Below are 21,706 nucleotides of genomic sequence, written 5' to 3' on the forward strand. Positions count from 1 at the left end.
TTTTCTTTCTGTTATTCATCGTTTCGATGAAGTTAACGATACACTTTTTTTGCAGGTTGCCAAAAATAGGGGGGGGGGGCGGGGCCGGCTCGGCCCCCTCCTGGATCCGCGCCTGATGTGTGCAGAGGGTTGACAAACTATTTCGAATTTGAACGTCCTTTCATTAATATAAATGCAACTCTGATGAAAACGGACGGAAAACCTATGACAATGATTGCTTTAAATAATAACTCAAATGTCTAATTGGAGATGTTTGTTTCATTGAACAGGGACGATTTAAATGCATTGAGAGATAGGCTATTAACTACAATTTCAGGGAGTTGATTCCACTCATTGATTGTTTGAGGATAAAATGATTTCATATAATAGTCTGTTATCTGGCATATGGAACATTCATCTTAAAAGTATCATGATTTCTTCCTATTCTATTCGCTTGTGTGTTCCTAACATTAACAATCTTATTTACAATTTCATAGTAGGAAACAAGTCTATGGTATTTCCGTTTTTTTCGAGTGATTTCAGTTTAACCTTTTTCTAACAATACGTTATATAGCTGGTAAACCAATCTAATTTGCACGTCCTCATCATCACGTAGCCGATTTTTTTTAATAGGTTCAATCATACCGTGCGCAGCTCGATAAGGATCTCATGCCGTACAATACGTGAACGAATGCCATTGATTGATACTGAAAATCTAACAAAATAAGGAAATAATGTACTGTGACACATACAGACTCGAAAAAAAAATTGTTGCCATGTATACCCCCCCCCCCCGGCCCCCTTCATTAAGCAAGGACCCCGGCCCAGGCACATGCATGTGGGCCACGCGGGGCCACGCATCGGGGTGATCGACGTGGGTACGGCCTGGATTAAATACCACATTCAGCTCAGCATTATTCGGCAATTGCGTAACGGAGACTGAGATCAATTCTTGATGAAGCTCAGTTCTGGAGAACAGTTTCGACACATTATTACCATCATTTTTCGGTAAGCAAGACGGAACTTATTTTCAACGTGGATAAACGATATCGAGGTTTTTGACGTCGACTTTTTTTGTATGACCGACCTGGCTTAATCATTGATGCAAGACAGATTTTTGCTTAATTTGTTTATGGCGTAGAATCTATAGCTACACTGTTGTCCCACACGAATATATCGGTGTCTGTACTCTTCTTCCTCCGCTCCCCTTGTTCACTGCTACCACCCGGCTGTGGGGAATCTAGAGGTAGGACTATGGTATGCCAATGTTGTACAGAGCACAAACTTTAAAAAATCATTAAAATATCACTTTTGTGACCAAAATTACTAATTTCCATACAGTTGCAATTTATTTTTCACTAGTAATTGGGAATATTTTTTTTCATTCACCAGAGGCAGAGCGCTCAAAAACTTGAATTTTGGGCATATATTTGTGTACGCCCTCTATTGGTGGAAAGTAATATGGCAAGAAAATTTTCATTTTTTGATCTCTATTTTTAATTAAGAAAAAAAGGATTTAAAGAATCAAATTTAAATAAGAGCCAAGTTGTATGAATAATAGATGTAATGGAAACTGTCAGTGTAAAAAAATCAAGCATTTGCACCAAAGAAAAAGAGAAAATAAGCCAAACATTGCCACCCTTATTTTGCCACACATGGAGATATAACTGAGAACAAGGTTATAATATTATAACCTTGTTCATTGAATGAGTGGCTCCCCTGCTGATCCCGGAGATCATACAGCTGTTTGCTGCATTATTGGATTAAAAGTATCACGGTGGTCCCCAAGTCTGCGCACCTATCGATTTAAGATTTAACATGGATTTCATTTTATTTCCCAAATCTTTCAGTTGATAATGTTCCTTATATAATTATGAATATGAGTACTACTACTACTAGTTAACCCAGCCCGGCCGGCACTCTATATACTCTCCACATACGTGCACGAGCCATAGACCCAACGTCAGCTTAAAGGGCGACGCCATATTGCCAGATTCTGGCCAGATTTGGCGCGGCCCTCACCCGGCTAACGTTAAGCGCCATTCATCTATACACAAATTCCTCTTGATTACCATTGATAAAAACCTCGTTCAAATCTTTTCCGGAATTATTATGAATAAGCGATTGATGTTTTTCCGTTAATCAAATATCCGTTATTATACCCATATTTTTGTGATATTTATAACATTTTTATTTTAATCACAATTTCAGTCCAAACGCGGGTCAGTTTTTGAGAACCCACGTTGTTTGTGCATGCCCACGTATGGCCTTACGCGTATTGAACGGAATGATGTTGGGTCGAACACCAGAATATTGTTGTGATTGTTTGTTCCGTGTTTGTTGGGGATGAAGCTATGATGGCGACCAGTCACGTTTGACAGTACCGCCAAATCGTTAAGATTAACTAATTAAGGTCAAGGTGAGATAAGAGAAATGAGCAAGACGCTTTATGGGGGGGGGGGAGGGAGAGAGAGAGAGAGGGGGGGGGAGTTAAGAGGACCCAGTGGGGATACAGTTTCATCATCAGTGCAGGCATCGATGAACAACTTAATTTTTTTTTCTTCAAAATGTGGAAAGTGACAGAAAAAGGTTAATTGGTTCTTATTTTTTGAAAAAAAAAAACCCAGAATTTATCAAGATTGCTGTTTATTCTTCATCATGGTTGTAGAATTTAATAAAGTATAATTCTTTCAAACAACTCAAATTGTGATTAATCGTATTGGATTTATTTCACTCTTTTCTTTCGCCTTGTTTTTTTTTCTTCCAAAAATCAGGGAGATGAAAAATATGAGAGCTAGAACGTAAACATATGGACTCCGTAACACAAAGGTTTACGATGAATAGCAAAAATGAAAGAACGCTTCTGATTGGTTCTTGGTCAGTATTTTGCGACAAATGCACGTGTAACATTGATCTTGATTAGCCAATTCATTTAGCGATTGATCGCTAATCTTTGTGTTACGGAGCCATGGTGAAGTTATGACGTTGGAGAGGGCGCAGCCCCATGCACTTGCAGATCCAGATTGATTTTCATGGGGGACACTTAGAGTGCCCCTATATTTCTTCAGTATTATTTTTACACGCAAAAAAGTCAAAGAAGACATCATGCCACTCATGCCACCGACAGCTGCCTCGTCAAAGGGGGGCGGTCAATTATATTGATTTTTTTTCATTTTGTCCTCGATAGGGAAGCCGGGGGGGGGGTCAATTCATTTTATATACATTTATATTGTGTTTATATATGGGAGGGGTCTGCTACTGAGCATGTTTTTACAAGGGCTTAATATAACAGAAATGGCACGATTTAACACAATAAAATGTATCATGGAGGTTAATACTAAATTAATACATAATTAATAATTGTTTTAATTGAAAATGAAAATAATGAAGGCACCCATAGATCTTAAAAATATCTCATAAATACAGGCCTAAACCTGTATGAAGTTGAACAGGCATAAAGTATAAATGTTTAGCTATAGCTGAATTGATCCCGCAACCAAATAATGTTGGCATAAACTAGCTGTTATATCAGTGGCGTAACGACATGAACGAGCAAAAAAAAATGGGGGTTATACACGATATGGCGTATCGATCAGGCAAAATTTAAAAAGAATTTAGTAAGTTGCAACCGACATGAGCATAATTTGATGTTTTGGTTACAAAATTCCAATTGAACAAGTTCGCAAGATTCTCTTTCTTTTTCCTCTTTTTTTCTGAATTGGAGGCATATGCACGACCCCCCCCCATTAAATTACAAAGCACCACTCTGTTCTGCCACTGTCTAAAAGTGGATTTAATCTTTTAGAATTTTAATCTCTTATCTAATTAATCTAAAGGGATAAGAGTAAGACAAAAAATAGTTGCAGATTACTTATTTCAAAGTATTTTTACTTAACTCCCCAACTCTGCTCTTGCTGCACTGCACGTAACGGCCCTCCACCAAATTGCCAGGCCGACTCGCCCCGTGAGCAAGTGACCGCGTTTGCGTAAGTTCACCCGAAGCCATGACTAAATTCTGACCATAAACATCACCTAACTAATCACTCTCTGACAATATTTCAAAGTGTATTTTATTACAGTCGATCCTCTGGGCCATTAAACGATAATATTTTCAATGTTATCATGACAAATAATTTTAATGAGTTAGTGGCATTGTAGAAAAAACAAATTTATAAGCAAGAAATGGCACCAGATATATCATCAAACATACAGCGCAGCGTTCGGGACTGGTGAGTGGGACGGCTCGCTTGGTGTTTTCGCCCCAACGAAAAACGTTACCATTGCGCCGTGCGAATGTTAAATCTGCGGCTCTCAATCAGAGACTTGAATGTCTCTTTTTGCATTATCGAAAATAAATCATAGACTTTGTTTGATTTATTTACAAGTAAGTTGCATATCCGTCGTGATAATTAGGAAAATCCATGATGTCTTCTAATTCTGTAAAAACTATGTCTTCAAAATGCCTATGTCAGAAAATTGCCGGAAATCATAAAAACTTGCCTAAAATATCTCTTTTTGAAAGTTCATCCATGGTCTGGAAAAAAATGTTATAACTTTTGTAGACGTATACCGTAAACAAATACATCCTCGATCACTGAAATAAAGTGTTTGCTAAGCTTTTTTAATTCAGGCCATGTTACCATGACAACTTGGGAAAACCCTTATTTTTTCGAAAAAAAACTTTGGTTTTAAGGGTCATTTTACAGACATAAAACTAACCCAATTTTGAAGAATTGTGTTTAAATTTCACATAAAATTAAATTATCTATGTTTATACTTTCGTATATGAATATTCATATTTCTTATAGAATCTTAGTTTTTGATTGGTCAATGTTTCAGTCATGGATAAAGACTGAGCGTAAAAAAATCTGAAAATGCGCATTTTATCGGCAACCAACAAGCAAGATGGCGGAACACATTAAGTTGGCGCTTTGCACGTACGTGTCTCTAGGCTACTTTACTGAGTCTACATGTAGGCACTGCTACCACCCTGCCTGTGGGGAATCTAGAGGTAGGACTATGGTATGCCAATGCTTTACAGAGCACACACTTTAAAAAATCATTGAAATATCACTTTTGTGACCAAAATTTACTAATTTCCATACAGATGCAATTTTTCATTAGTAATTGGGAATAATTTTTTCATTCACCAGAGCGCTCAAAAACTTGAATTTTGGGCATATATTTGTGTACGCCCTCTATTGGTGGAAAGTAATATGGCAAGAAAATTTTCATTTTTTGATCTCTATTTTTAATTAAGAAAAAAATGATTTAAAGAATCAAATTAAAATAAGAGCCAAGTTGTATGAATAATAGATGTAATGGAAACTGTCAGTGTAAAAAATCAAGCATTTGCCCCAAAGAAAAAGAGAAAATAAGCCAAACATTGCCACCCTTATTTTGCCACACATGGAGATATAACTGAGAACAAGGTTATATTATAACCTTGTTCATTGAATGAGTGCATGTAGGCGACACCCCCATACTTACCTGTGTTAAGAAACTGGGACTCCATTCCATTCAAGCGCATTTGGGCCGCCCTAGCATAGAACTAAGCTTTATATCACAAAAAAGCAAGTAGGCCTACTCTCACAAGTAAATATAAGTTATGGAATACATGGTTAATTGGTACTCACCAGTTCTTTTCTTGAATTTTCTGGAAAATTCCCACGTTTCTGGCTCCAATCTTGCGGTAAGCCTTGTCGCGGTAGACAGCTATACATGCAACTTTATTTATAAATGGAGCGCCCCTTGCAAGAGTTGTTAATGCCGCAGAAAAATTGTTAGGCATTTTGGCCTGTGTTCAAGGCGTTCTTCTGTTCTATTTTTTATAGGTTACTATGAGATTGAAATCACAGCGACTATTCACACTGTTCCATAATGATTCCGAAAGGGAGGCGCAACACCCCCACCCACATTTGCGCAAATCCCAGGGGGGACACTTACCCTAACCCAAAATAGTAGGGGGCACATCATATGTCCCTACTATTTTTGTTCTTTTACATATGATGGAAAGAAATACATCATTTAAATCGAAATAAAATATGTATTTTGGACGAGACAACCTTCTTTTGGGGGTGATAAATTTTCTTTTTTGTTTTTGTTTGTTTGTTTTTTGTCTCACCTGCATAGCAGAGTGAGCCTATAGGCGCCGCTTTTCCGACGGCGGTGGCGGCGTCAACATCAAATCTTAACCTGAGGTTAAGTTTTTGAAATGACATCATAACTTAGAAAGTATATGGACCTAGTTCATGAAACTTTGCCATAAGGTTAATCAATTATTACTGAACATCACACGACCAAGGTCAAAGGTCATTTAGGGTCAATGAACTTAGACCATGTTGGGGGAATCAACATCAAAATCTTAACCTGAGGTTAAGTTTTTGAAATGTCATCATAACTTAGAAAATAAATGGACCTAGTTCATTAAACTTGGAAATAAGGTTAATCAAGTATCACCAAACATCCTGCATGAGTTTCACGTCACATGATCAAGGTCAAAGGTCATTGAGGCTGAGGGTCAATGAACTTTGGCCGAATGGGGGTATTTGTTGAATTACCATCATAACTTTGAAAGTATGTTGGTTTAGTTCATTAAACTTGGACATAAGAGTAATCAAGTATCACTGAACATCTTGTGTGCATTTTAGGTCACATGACCAAGGTCAAAGGTCAATGAACTTTGGACATAATTGGGGTATCTGTTGAATTACCATCATAACTTTGCAAGTTTATTGATCTGACTTTTGAAACTTGGACATAAGAGTAATCAAGCATCACTGAATATCCAGTGCAAGTTTCAGGTCACATTATCAAGCTTGAAGGTCATGTGAGGTCAATGAACTTTGGCCACATTGGGGGTATTTGTTGAATTACCATCCTATCTCTGTAAGTGTATTGGTCTAGTTCATAAAAGGTGGAAATAAGAGTAACCAAGTATCACTGAACATCTTGTGCGAGTAACAGTAGTTACGGCCAGACGGCCAGAGGCATTCCACTTGTGTTGGACTTTTTTTGCCTGTTTACCAGCCCTGGTCACCTAAGATTTCCGCCGTTGCCTCCCACTACTTTTGATATTGTTTGCGAATCTGTTTTAAAGGGGAATTTTTACCCTGATAAAAAGATGAGGAAAATATGAGAAAAATCATTTCAAAATATCGGTGAAGGTGTTATTTGACAAAAAATGGAGTTAATAGAATTTAGAATGCTTGATTTGTGACGTCTATAATGAGCAGTTGCTCTATCCTAAATATAAAATGCCCAAATTTCCCATTTTTAATGGTCCGTAACGACCCACTTTTTTCTTTTTTAAACAAGTATGAAGTTATATATTGATATACTAAATGTACCATAAAAGTCATCATGTATTTCTCGACATTTCATTTACTTTTTTTACCATAATTATATCCAATATAGCTGCTTGCAAAGGCTTACGCCGTCACAAAAAAATCTTACCTTTAAAAAAAAAATTGGTGGGGGATAAATTTTCCTTGAACGCACACCAATTTTTTTTTTCTGCTATTTTCATAATAAACTTTAAATGAATTCACTTTGCACTACTTAATTTTTTCAAAGACAAAATAACAAAATTGCATCTGATGTCATCATCATCACCACTATCACCATCATTATCATCACCATCATCACCACAACCATCATCACCAAGATAATTTTCATTATCAATCATCATCTTTCTTTTTTTTTCCTTTATTTTTTTCCCTTTCCCTTCTTTTTTTTCTTCCAATATTCCTCCTTTTTTATAGAGCGGCACACCATCATGCTCCCTCACTGATTATCCACCTCTATATGTTTGTTGTTGTAAAAATTGGCGGATACCTCATAAAATGAAATAAAAGAAAAAATAAGGAAAGGGAAAAAGGAAGAAGAAAAAGAAGATGAGAAGAAAAAAAGAAAGCCAAACAAACGAGACCAAACAATGTCAAAATTTCGTAATAGTCTTCTACATCAGTTTAATAATGATGTTTTCATTGAAATGAGAACAAAAAAGAATTGAAACAATGAAGTAAAAAGGACTACATCATAGTGTAAAGAAATAGAGGGAAGCTCGAGACAATAAAAAGGTTGAAAAAGAAAAAAATAAGAAAACACAAAGCACTCACAACACGAGCATAATAACAAATTGGGAATAAGCGAGGACAAGTTATGTAGCTGAGGGACCCCTGCCCCCCAACTCTCTCTCTCTAGTTATCTATCTATCTATTTTATCTATCTATCTCTATCTATCTGTCTATCAAACTCGCATAATTATATAAGAGAAGAAGTTACTTATCAAAATATTACAAGCAAAAAGCACGAGCTGATATTTTTTTATAAATATTCAAAACTGATAGAGAGACGCATTTTAAACAATATTCATGAAACTTATTAATCATTCATTAGCTTACCAATCGAATCATTCGATTGCGACAAATGATCTGAGAATTTAGTGTTTTTAGAAATTCATTAAAAGCATAAAGTTGTATCTCAACATTAAAATATGGCAGGCGCAAAGCATGAGCTAAAGCTTTATATACATGTACATGTACACCGATAAAAAATTTGGACATTTTAACTTTTAAGTATTTATGGTAATCATGAAAAAGATTGATATTTCATGAAAGAAAGCTCAAATCCTGAGGAGGAATATTTTCATGAATTGACTTTAAAAAAACTGTGGTAAGCCGGACTAAGCCCCATTTAATATTTGATTATAAGTCGAATAAAACAGTAAAAGCTGAAAAAATAAAGTATTTTGTGTTCATCTAGCATAATTCTCTTTCTCTTTAACCCTGGTTCCTTTTTGTCTCACCCACCAGAAGTGAAGGCAAGACTTAGGGATCCAAATGTCGTCCGTCCGTCACAAATCTAATGACACATAACTCCACAACCGTAAGGTGCTTTTCAACCAAACTAGGATGGTAGATGGACTTAGGGGACCTGTATGATATTAGGGGACCTGTATGATATGCTGCAGTCAGAGGTCATATGGTAAGGTCAAAGGTCATTTTCAGGTCAACGTTAAAGTTTACATGCAAGACTCTCTTATTACACCTAACTCCACAACTGTAAGTCGCTTTTCAACCAAACTTGGATGGTAGATGGACTTGGGGGACCTGCATGTTATGCTGCAGTTGAAGGTCACATGGTAAGGTCAAAGGTCATTTTCAGGTCAACATTAAAGTTAACATGCAAGACTCTCCTATTTTGGTCTTTTGTACATTTGATATTCTAATTATGTACATGTAGTAGATTTTTACATCATAATCAGCAAATAACATCATATATATGTCATTGTTTTCCATGCAGTTTCCTTTTGTCGCCTCTTTCGCCCGCCCACCCCCCCCCCCCCCCCCGTAGTTATGCATATTATGGACCAAATGATCCTTCATCCTCCCCCCCCCCAGCTGTGGGACCAAGCAACCACATCCCCCCCTGTACGCCATTGATTCAACGTAAAGCTAAATGCGTGAAGAGTCCATACAGGGGCCCCGTTATAGAGCCCTTTTGAAGGTAAAATAATCCTATGTGCAATTCTGTCTATGGAAAGATTTTCACAAGTTACCTAGGCCAGCTACCTCTGTAACATTTACTGAGAAGAAAAAGAAAGAGGATAGTCAAGAACAGCACCTTCCAATCCAGAAGTAGATGTAAATGAAATAAGAAGTAAAGTTTGCTATGCAGAAGTATAAGGGAAAAATTCTTACAAGTCTCATACAAAATATGTTAGATGCGATAGGTATTTGTTTGAAGAAACACGGTAATGTTTCAAGACATCAATCAAGACCTATCTTTTTTCATTGTTGTAGCGTATTATAGTTTGATATAGTTTTATTCAATATGTTCAGTGCCAAATTAATACCATGTAATGATACATGTATGTCATGTAATATATTATCATGTGTATAAAGCACAATAGAATGCAGTGTAATGTAAATTTAATGTACATGTTTATCAAAATGTAGCACAATACTTAGATTATTATTTAATATTTTAATTTAATGAAAACCATATTAATTTGCTTGATTTCTTATGTAATAAATACTTCATTTGCTGAGCGCATAGAGATCACCAATGTTACACACTATATCAGTACAATATATTATTGTTATTATTATTAATTGCTTTGCAAGATTTCTTGAAGAAAAAAGTTTCATCAATCAAGAAAGTGATGGTAAAAGAAATCATTGAAGCAAATAACAGATACCGGTACATGTATATGCATCTGTGCATTTATTAGATAAAAATTCACAAAATTAAAGTCACATGTTGTCAATCCATTGCAGTAACTGAGATGAATAGTATGTATCCCTATTCCACAACCGTAAATTTTTACTCACATTCTTCTACATTATGTATTTCACAACCCATTGCCATGAAATATTACTTGTGGTTTTTTTTCATGAATAATATTGAAAGTCATTTAAAGTCACATGTACATGTACATGCACTCGCAGGGAATAATTTTCCTGGTATCGCATCACAATTTGCTCCACATTTTTGAAAGAATGCTATGCATATAGTCTTTTGTATATATTTTTACATAGGACTGTACATGTACATTACTTAGTTTAGAGCTTTTTTCTCATTACCTAAAATGCTATTCAAATTTGTAAAGCAAAATTATTTCTTGACTCGGCATTTACATATCATGATTTCAACAAAGGAATACTGTAGGCCTACATGTCTAACTATAATGTGTTAACACTTGATATGGTATTGCCCTTCAGTCAGGGAATAGTGTTTCCTGTTATGAATATTGATGTTTTGCTAGAAACTGCAGAAAATTACTATTCATTATCTTTTCAAAATGTATCTCAGTGTTCTAAGAATACTGCTTGTAACTTGTACATGTACATGTATGTACCACAACTTTATATTTGATATTTAACCCTACATGTATCTAGGCCGGGGTATTTTGGGAGTTCCTATGGCCAGGGGGGGGGGCTCCCAGGCTCCCCTAAGATCTCGGCCGTCGACCGCGTGATCACGCCAAAAATTGGCACACGGGTTGCCTGGGACATAATCTACAAGATTGTATAGTAATTTATTTCATGCGAATCACTATTAAGTGATTATGCTCATTTATGCGTAATTAGTATGCGAAATCATACTTTTTCCTCTAACTCCCTAAATAAAGCTCCAAATGTACTAATTTTTGGTATAGAAATTCTTTGTGGTGTCCTAAGCAAGAGTACATGAAAAAAATTGTGATATCAAATCATTTTTTTATGTATTATATTGTTTTTTGCAATTTCTTTTGTATTTCTTTGTTTTTTTACCTTTTGTTTTTCATTGTTTTTTCAATGAAATTTGTTGGGGACTCTTCTGTGATCATAAAAAGCATAAAATGAATACATTTAGACTAGCAAAACTAAAAATAATCATACATAAATGAAATTTAGTTGAAAACACGATTTGCATTGACTTTGTACACGAAATCACGTTTTTGAGCAATTTTCGGTCTGACATGCACTTACATAATGTTGCGTAATTTCGGAACCACATACCCGGGTGACGCAAAATTGGTCTCAAAAGTTGCGCAAGACTTGAAAGTAAAAACTCAGCGAGCGGCGCGGTCAAAAAATTTTGCATGGCGAAAATATCGCGCGATTCGTTGAGGGGGGGGGCCTCCGAGGCCCCCCCGGCCTAGATAGGGTTAAGCATTTTTGGCATTTTCTCAAGAAAATACATGAAGATCTATTTAGATCTAATTGTGCATCTGTTTTCTAATACATGAGCACTTCAAAGAAATTTGTATTACCGGGAGACTGCTCGGTGCATGTTATATTGCTTTTTTATCTCAAAATTATTACTTTTGCGCTTCTGCATTACTACTTATTACATGTACTTTAAAATATTGGCAGCTCTAGTCTCTAATATTGGAGATTATCTTCCACATGGCAAGGAGACCGTCTCCAATATTGGCTGTGTACTGTACCTCTACTGATGATTCATTTATGTGTTATGTGACCATGGATCATACATAACCATCATAACAATCCTGCAGTCGCGTCACAGAGTTGTAGGTACTTGAAGTTACATGTAGGCATCCTTTACATTTTGCTAAAAATTTGTAACTTGGAATTTGTTTGTAATAGTGTACGCTTTGAAATATTCGTAATTATGTACAAAAATCTGCATACAGTAGTTCATGGTTTTGAAACCTCTTGGGAATACACACCATATCGACCTTATTGTGAAAAAAATGTATGTCATCTGTCTTCATGTGTGTTTGTTAGTGTGTTTGTGTGCTAGCTGTGTAGGCCCACAGCAAAGATCAATGAACTGAGTAGTTCATTGTCGCATAGATGTGTTTTTGTGAATACATGTAATTATTCATCTAGTTGTTTACAAAGTCAGCACTGCTGCTATCCTGTATAATTCAGGCGAGACTGCCAGCGGCTCTCCACTCGTTCTTGTTTTTTTTTTTTTTTTACTTGCAAGAGTGATTTATATTAAACAGTATCTCATACCTCAGAAGGAGCTTCAAGTTCAACCCTTATTTTTAGCTCATCCGGCCCGAAGGGCAAGATGAGCTTATGCCATTGCGTGTCGTCTGTCGTCCGTCCACAATTTCAAAATGCTACTACTTCGCCATTTCAAGTCGGATTTCAATTCTGTTTGCTTTATATGATAGCACTAGGTGGGGCATTCAAAACTTCTACACAGAATTTTGAAATTCATTAAATATGCTAATTTATGCGCATTTTTCAAAATTAAAAAAAAATGCTACTTCTTCTTTATTTGTTGACCGATTTTGATTTTTTTGCTTCCATCTGGTAGAGCTTCATGAGGTTCACCAAACTTCTACACAGAATTTTGAAATTTTGACCAGAACAATTTTTGTCTCACCTGCGAAGCAAAGTGAGACTATAGGCGCCGCTTTTCCGACGGCGACGGCGGCGGCGGCGTCAACATCAAATCTTAACCTGAGGTTAAGTTTTTGAAATGTCATAACTTAGAAAGTATATGGACCTAGTTAATAAAACTTGGCCATAAGGTTAATCAAGTATTACTGAACATCCTATCAGAGTTTCATGTCACATGACCAAGGTCAAAGGTCATTTAGGGTCAATGAACTTAGACCATGTTGGAGGAATCAACATCGAAATCTTAACCTGAGGTTAAGTTTTTGAAATGTCATCATAACTTAGAAAATATATGGACCTAGTTCATGAAACTTGGACATAAGGTTAATCAAGTATCACTGAACATCCTGCATGAGTTTCACGTCACATGACCAAGGTCAAAGGTCATTTAGGGTCAATGAACTTTGGCCGAATTGGGGATATCTGTTGAATTCCCATCATAACTTTGAAAATATATGGACCTAGTTCATGAAACTTGGACATAAGGTTAACCCGTTGCCAACGGGAGCCGGATATATACGGTTCCCTAAAACTTATTCATGTACGGGAGCCGTATATAGTCGGTTCCCCAAAGGCTATTACTCGCATCCATTTGCAGGCTTTAAAAATACAATTTCATACTATGTTTCTGCCTTTTCTGTGTTATAATTACAATGTCCATTAATTAAACTACACATTCCAGAAAGTCATACGTTTTTACCTTTTGTTTCTATAGTTTATAAAGCATTATAAAACGAGTTATGCTTCGAAGAGAGTCCAATATTGGCGTACAGTGGGCATTGCCGCGATGGAAGCTTGATTTCAACGATTTTCAGTTTCGCAGAACCACGTATATACCGTAATCAATAAAAGTGAGGGAAAACAATGGGAGCAGCGAAATGCAACCCAAAACGCACGCAGAGCTGCGTGCGTGCGCTGATATGATCAACGATAGATCGAAAACGATCGATACTTTATAAGATTGCTTGTGAGGTTTCAAAAAGTCCGGGGTTCGATCCCGGCCGCGGCACCTATGCCCGTGAGCAAGGCATTTAATCTACAATGCTCTTTTATCCTGCTTTTCAAATAAATGAAAATGCTATATGCATTACTGCTAACTAGGTGTGCACTTCTTTTTAAAAAAATGGCGCCGTTGATAAAATATAGGAAGAAGAAAAATCATGGTTTCAGTTTATAACACATCGATTTTTGTTTTCTTCTTTCATTTAGGTGCATTATTTTGCCTCTTGAAAATGGCTGTCATAATATTCAACTTCATGAACTGATCAAGCTAGATCAAACTAGAAGAGAGTACACGACTTTAAGTTGATATCGATTTCTATAATCCTAAACAAAAAGTGTATACAGCTGGCTATTGAGAATACCTCGGATCGTACGTACACTCTATTTTGTTCTAACGATACGGATGTGGTAATTGATGGAGGCATGGCCCCCTTTCCTTTGAAAATCACAAAAGGGCATCCAGCGAAGGTCAATAAAGTTGCCACTTACTAACAATGTAAGAGTGACTTGAAAGGGAAGGATGTACGGATGAATTCACACTTTGTCAGTTTGGTTTAACACCAAAGAGTGATAAACGCCGTGACATAGGCATAATCATGCTAATGAAGACTAATATGTGTTATTTACGATGTACAAAGTATATGAAGCATGTTTTATCCATATCAGTAATCTCATATGAATTTTCGAAAAAAAATCTAAGGTTTCCCCAATTGATTTTATTCTGATTGAGTATGTTATCGTGGTTTGGTTTGACCTGCATATAAAAAAAATGTGATGCGATAGGAATCCAGAGCATGGAGTAAATATGCATTCCATGGATATATTATTCGAGAAGATAGAGGGAATGAAAAGCAGAATATATTAAAATAAAATATTTATGTTTATGTCTGCAAACAGGCCTATAATGCTTTTCACGGAACAAATGATGTAAGCCGGGTAATGAATAAGTAGAGCGCCTTGATCACAATGTTTAGTGGATATTATATGAATTATTAATCATTATCATCATGCGGCTCGTTTAATTTTTTTTTAATTGCTTGTTAGAAGGGTGCGAGAAACACGGCATAAAGCATACTGTGATTCCATATACGTCCATTCAGTTATTTGTTTCATTTTTGGCCGTACTCCATAGAATATAACAGACGTTCAACTTTGATAAAGATAAATATGAGATAAAGCAATCAGTACATGAATTGATTAATAAAGACAATTAATTAATTAGAGATAATATATATCACTTAATATGAGCTGGAATATGATATTTAGGCAGGCGAGAATGGCCTTTCTATGTATCTCTTTTGAAGCACGCTCTTCCTCTTACAGTTCTCTAATCAACTCGTTATATTTGTATTTTCATCGGAGCTCTTATGGATTGTTGGCTACAAGGAAAAAGGAAGTGGAGAAATAAAACATAAGAATTATTTTAATACATCGAAATTCTGTAAAGGTGAATGTACCGGGTGAGAAATTATATACACTTACGACATTTTAGAATTATACTTTGGCAATGCAGGTTATTATTTTCAGAGTCCTTTTTTCATCTTGACGAAATTGGATATTAAAACAAACTGAACGCAGGAAATAATAATTTCCGAACGGAAAGTTCCTAAAATGTTAATCAAATCATATATTGTCCGAAAATTTGACAGTGAGTGTGGCGAAACAAATGGGGGTGGGGGGTTAAATGATGGAATATAATTTATATGCACTAGAATAAAAAAAGGGTATAAAATAGTAATGGTGTAACTTGGGTTGCGATTTCATTGCTGACCTCTATTTCTCCCCCCCCCCCTTTGCTTGTCAGAAAAAAGTAAAGAAAAAGTAGCGCATTTATAGTCCCCTCCACCAAGAATTCCTTGGTTCACCGCCAATCTCTGACAACTAGAATACCAGCAAAACCGAAAATGTCTTTCTGGTCACACTCATTTTTTCCATTTTAAATTGACCAACATATACTTAAGTTATTTTTTCTTGCATTTTCCATGAATTACTAATCATTTGTTGATCATTAAATCCTTTGCACATAAATGTCAAGAAAATAACCACACACGTTCTAAACTAGTGAAATAAACTGAGAATTGAGTAAGTTCACAATAAATAAAACGGTTTGCAGGGACTTATTGTATATTCTTGGATAATGAAAGAAAGGCAGAATGTCTTGTTTTTAATACAATTTTAATTACTAGAATCATTTGATACATAATATTCATTTTTTTACACAAATACATGGCAACGTCTCCGTTGGATTTTGAATTAAGGAAATAATTTGGAGGTTTTTGTTGAACATTTCTCGACGACGTATAAAATCTAGAAATCATTTGAAATTGATTATGGGCCGAATATGCCGGGCACCTATCCTAATGTAGGTTCTATTTTTTAGTATGGGTTGGGCTTGGAGGGCCGGGTTTGGACATATTTCTGTGATGACGAGAATATACTCAGAAGGGAAAAAATAGAGAGAGGGCCGGGGGGCACGGAACGGGAGATGAAGAAGAGAGAGAGAGCATAACCCACTTGTCTGCGCTGTGTTGTAGTACATTTTTTCGATTAAAAGCGCCCCGTATGAAATTGAACCCTCTCCCCCCTGCGTAAGCTACTGATTGAATAGAAGGGAAAAAAGTAAAGGGAAAAGAGAGGAGAGAGAGAATATAAGTAGAGGTTGACTAGAGGTAAGGGGATTAGAGAGAGTAGAGGGGATGGCATTCATGACAATAACAATAATATTTTTCAATCGAATTAAACTAATTTTTTTTATTCTTTACATGTAAAATATTCAAATGTTTACATAATATCAATGATAACAATTATAAACATTACTATCAACACTAACAATGATAATAACAAATAATAAAAGAAAATATAACAATCGGATAATAAAAAAAAATAATAATAATATTGATAATAATAGCAACAATGGTTAAGATTATGAATATAATAATGATAAGACAAAGAAAAAGATAAAATAAAAAAGCAGACGAAACAGAAAAAAGATGAAGGGAGAAGATAATGGTGATCATGGGGGATGGGGTGGGCTAACTTAAGTAATTGGATGATAAATGATAAATAATCTTCATACTAATTGTCGTATACCACCTTGCAAATTTTAATCGAGAAGATTATGATTTCTTGTTCAGAAAGTATTACTTGTATGCATATAACGATATTTTGAAGATTCATGTTTTGGGGGGCATACTTTTAAAAGGAAATATCATATTCTTCATTTTTTTTCATTTTGCATGAAGAGAAAAACAGAGAGAACAAAATTAAGCAAAATAGGACGACGGGAGTAAAAGAATGAGAATAGGTATAAAGAGAAGATAAGACGACGAAGAAAAAAGGCGAAAAAAGAAGCACAAGCAAATTCATAACAAGAATAAATAGAAGGGAAATAGAAAGAGAAAACTTAGGAGATGGAGGTGTAGGATTACACAATTATCAGTGAAGAAGAAGGAGGAGAAAATGAAAAGGGAGCATTATAAAAAAGGAAGAAAAAACAAGGAGGATTTCATTTGCAAGAGGAAACAAAGCAAGACTATATCAAGGGAGAAGGGGGGGGGGTCTATAAATAGGAAGTATAAGAACAAAAAGATGAGACAGAGATCGAACAAAAGAAGAAAGGAAATGAGGATGATAAGATAAGAAGAATATCGAAAAAAAAGAATATGAGAAGAAAAGAAATGAGAATAATAATTTTGATAATAAGAAGATCGAAAAAGAAGAAAAGGAAGAAGAAAGGAAGGGAGAATATTATGATAATAGTAACATTATGAGAATATTATGATAATAGTAATATCGAAAAAGAAGAAGTCCAAGAAGAACTTCAAAACCCACATCACCAACAATACATTCTCAAAGAAGTCACTCTGTACGGACATAATAATATAGCACTGGAGCGACAGGTGAGCTCTGAACTCCGTGCAGCCAAAACAGGAAATGAACTACGCATGCGCGAAAACTATCGATCGATCAATTCACTCATCGTGGATCGCACACACGCTTTTGTAATCAACGATCCAGCTCGCACGCACGGAACAATGGAGCTGTTCGAACTTGACATGGCCGGCTGATTAATCTCGTTTGAGGTGTTAGAACCTATTCTACTATGCCGTCGCGAACGGGTTAATCAAGTATCACTGAACATCCTGCATGAGTTTCACGTCACATGACTAAGGTCAAAGGTCATTTAGGGTCAATGAACTTTGGCCGAATTGGGGATATCTGTTGAATTCCCATCATAACTTTGAAAGTTTATGGATCTGATTCATGAAACTTGGACATAATAGTAATCAAGTATCACAGAACATCCTGTGCGCGTTTCAGGTCTCATGATTAAGGTCAAAGGTCAATGAACTTTGGCCGAATCGGGGGTATCTGTTGAATTACCATCATAACTTTGAAAGTTTGTTGGTCTAGTTCATTAAACTTGGACATTAGAGTAATCAAGTATCACTGAACATCCTGTTCGAGTTTCAGGTCACATGATCAAGGTCAAAGGTCATGTAAGGTTAATGAACTTTGGCCATGTTGGGGTTTTTTGTTGAATAACCATCATATCTCTGTAAGTTTATTGGTCTAGTTCATAAAAAAGGGAAATAAGAGTAACCATGTATCACTGAGCATCTTGTGCGAGTTAGAGTAGTATTCAAAGTGAGCACTGCTGCTATATTGAACCGCGTGATGCAGGTGAGACGGCCAGAGGCATTCCACTTGTTATGCTAATTTATGCGAAATTAATCTATGCATATTTTTAGAAATTAACATAAAATGCTTCTTTTTCTTTATTTGTTGACCGATTTTGATTTTTTTTCTTTCATCTGGTAGAGCTTCATGAGATTTACCAATCTTCTACACTGAATGTTGAAATTTTGACTAGAACAATTTTTATGCTAATTTATGCAATTCATTCATTCATACATGTACATGTATGTATTTTAAAAATTCACATAAAATGCTTTTTCTTCTTTAATTGTTGACCGATATTTACTTTTTTTCTTCTTCCATCTTGTAGAACTTTATGAGGTTCACCAAACTTCTACACAGATTTTTGAAATTTTCAGTAGAAAATTACTTATGCTAATTTATTCAGAAATCACAGTAAATGCATCTTCTTCTTTATTTGTTGACAGATTTTGATATTTTTTCTTCCATCCGGTAGAAGTTCATGAGGCCCACCAAACTTCTACACAGAATTTTGAAAATTTTCAGTAGAAAATTATTTATGCTAATTTATGCAAAATGTATCCATAAATCACAGAAAATTCCTCTTCTTTATTTGTTGACAGATTTTGATTTTTTTTTCTTCCATCTGATAGAGCTGCATGAGGTTCACCAAACTTGTACACAAAATTTTGAAATTTTGTCTGGAAAATTATTTATTCTAATTTATGCAAAATTTATTCATAAATCACAAAAAATGTTTTTTCTTCTTCATTTGTTGATCAATTTCAATTTTGTTTGCTTTATATGATAGGTCGAGGTGGTGATACAAAATTTTAACATAGAATTTTGAAACTCATTGAATCTACTATTTATTCATATATTTTCAAAACTCACAAAAATTACTTACTTTATAATTTGTTGATTGATTTTGGTTATTTTTGTTCCATCTGAGAGCTACATTAGGTTCAGCAAGGTTCTACACAGAGTTAAGAAACCTTGACTAGATAATAATCAATACTTAATTCATATGAAATTTATTCATAGATCACAAAAACTGCTTTTACATGTATGTCATTTCTTCATCAATTTCAATTCTATTTCCTTAATTTATGTCACTAATATAATTCACTACAGTGTCAACTGGGCTGAAATTAAAATTGCGTTAAATTGTGTTGCGAGATGCCGGATGAGCTCCACATCATTGATGTGCTAGTTCTCCTTCAAATTATTTTATTGAATAAAGTTCATGTACTTCCATGTAGTGTTGGTTAGTTCCTGATGATCTACATGTTTAGTGTACAGTGCATGTACATGTATATCATTTTAAAAATTAAAATCTGCTCTTATTTTTTTGCAAAATATACGAAAATGTTAAATTTAATGTTGGTTGACTCGTGGATTATGAAATGGTGGTCACTAACAGATTCCTATAGAATATATTTTTTGAAAGCAGGTCTTGGCTTATTGAGCCAAAATGAACTTTTTAGGATAAAAATCTAATATTGTAAATAGATTTTGATATTCATTTTCTTGTTTGTGGAGCTTTTTTTTTTTTTGGGGGGGGGGCGAACACCCAAAGTCCTCCATCTATACACCAGTGATGAATAGTAATTTGTTTGTATTTTCATCCACAGTAAGAAACTCATCTGTCAACATGGCAATGAGAGATCTTGTTGAGGGGGAATGTGGTACGGCCAACCCCTTGATGCGTTTAACATCTCACTTCACCCAAGACAAATCTCTCCATCAGGAGGGTCTCCAGCATCTCCCAGGGCCTGGTGGGTTTGTGCAGGGGGCAAGACCCTTCCTTGAAGCTCCAGACCAAGAGGTAAGTGGATACCGGTATTTACATCTGGGTCTCGGGGGGAAAAATGCACAGGGGCTGGGGGTGATTCTGCCCCCAAAAGTCTCAAAAGAGCCCTGGAAAATCGCAATCATTGCAATGTTAAAGCTAAATGACAGTAGTTGCAGTAAACACTGATTTCACAAGAAAGTGTGTGAAACCAAGCTAATTGTCACTATATCATTGAGGATCTAGATCTGGTACAGTTACATGAACTGTGAAATCTTGAAATCTACGCTGAAAAATGGTCACGCTGAAGATCACCAACACAGATAAGCGCACATGGGACAGTTTATTATTCCTTTGCATGTCGCGTGCTTATTTTCTAATTTCTCAGCAATTACACAATTTCTTCCAGAATCCTTTGGCACATGTTTTTTGTATTCATACAAACAGACACTTTGGTGGTCTTTTCATTGGATTCTGTACTCATTTTGAAATCGTTACTGGATCGTCGAAGACTCAGAGATAACAGACACCAGAAAAGGCCGCTTTAAACTGTATAGTCAGGCAGGCTCACTACCTTATTTTATTCAATCTGTAAAGACAGAAAACGGAAAAGCATCATAAACATATGTCCAATGATTTGACACAAAGAATTATCTGTTGTCATTACATACCAGAAATACTTCTTTTCTTCTTTTAAAATAACTTGAAATATAAATATAAATATTCATCTGTATATAGTGGATGATGTAAACAAATACTAAAACCTCATCTATATAAGAAAAAACGGTTTATAATTAATCCACATAATCTTTAAAACGTCTTGAAAAGAGACTAGAAATAAACCTCATTTGCATATGTATTTGCATTAAGTCTTAGTCAAATGCTTCATAAATTTCCAATACATCAGCTTTCCGTTTACAATATCATATTTCTTAACTTACTATTAAATAACACAATTAACAAACAAATATATCCGTTATTAATTTCAGTTATATCATGAATGAGCCTAATGATAACTTGCCAAAAAGCTTTATTAACCAGATAAATAGTTAAGCCCGACTAAATTTATAAGAAACCCTTTAAAAACATTCAATATATATTCTCAACTTAACAGGCATCCTTCTTAGCTAGCGTTTGCAAACTAATATTAAAAACACAACAGAAAGGCAACGGGTGACCCTGAACTGACCTTGCATAAATTAAAGCTTCGTTTGTTTGACAAAACTACTGAACTAAAAGTTCCTAAAAATCGGATAATTACTCAAACTGTCATTGTACAACCTTTTAAATGTGCCTTTATACACCTTTATACACCTCACCTATCTTTGGTAGAATTAAAACGAAAACAAACGTCAATCAATACATGAGACCACGCCCATATGCCTGCCCTAACGAATCTCGCCTA

At 35.4% G+C, this 21,706-nt stretch overlaps 1 protein-coding gene across 2 annotated transcripts in view; it reads left to right on the forward strand.

Annotated features, from left to right (window-relative positions):
* The first annotated feature begins 896 nt into the window (after positions 1-896).
* Positions 897-21,706, forward strand: part of LOC121427802 (peroxisomal targeting signal 1 receptor-like) — a 48,832-nt gene continuing 28,022 nt past the window's right edge. For both annotated transcript variants that reach the window (XM_041624366.1, XM_041624367.1), the window contains exons 1-2: positions 897-987; positions 20,144-20,337. In XM_041624366.1, coding sequence (XP_041480300.1) covers positions 20,164-20,337 — 174 coding nt within the window. In that variant the 5' untranslated portion in view covers positions 897-987; positions 20,144-20,163. The remainder of the gene's footprint in view (positions 988-20,143; positions 20,338-21,706) is intronic.

This window comes from Lytechinus variegatus, chromosome 14, assembly GCF_018143015.1.
Source record: "Lytechinus variegatus isolate NC3 chromosome 14, Lvar_3.0, whole genome shotgun sequence".
NCBI lineage: Eukaryota > Metazoa > Echinodermata > Echinoidea > Temnopleuroida > Toxopneustidae > Lytechinus > Lytechinus variegatus.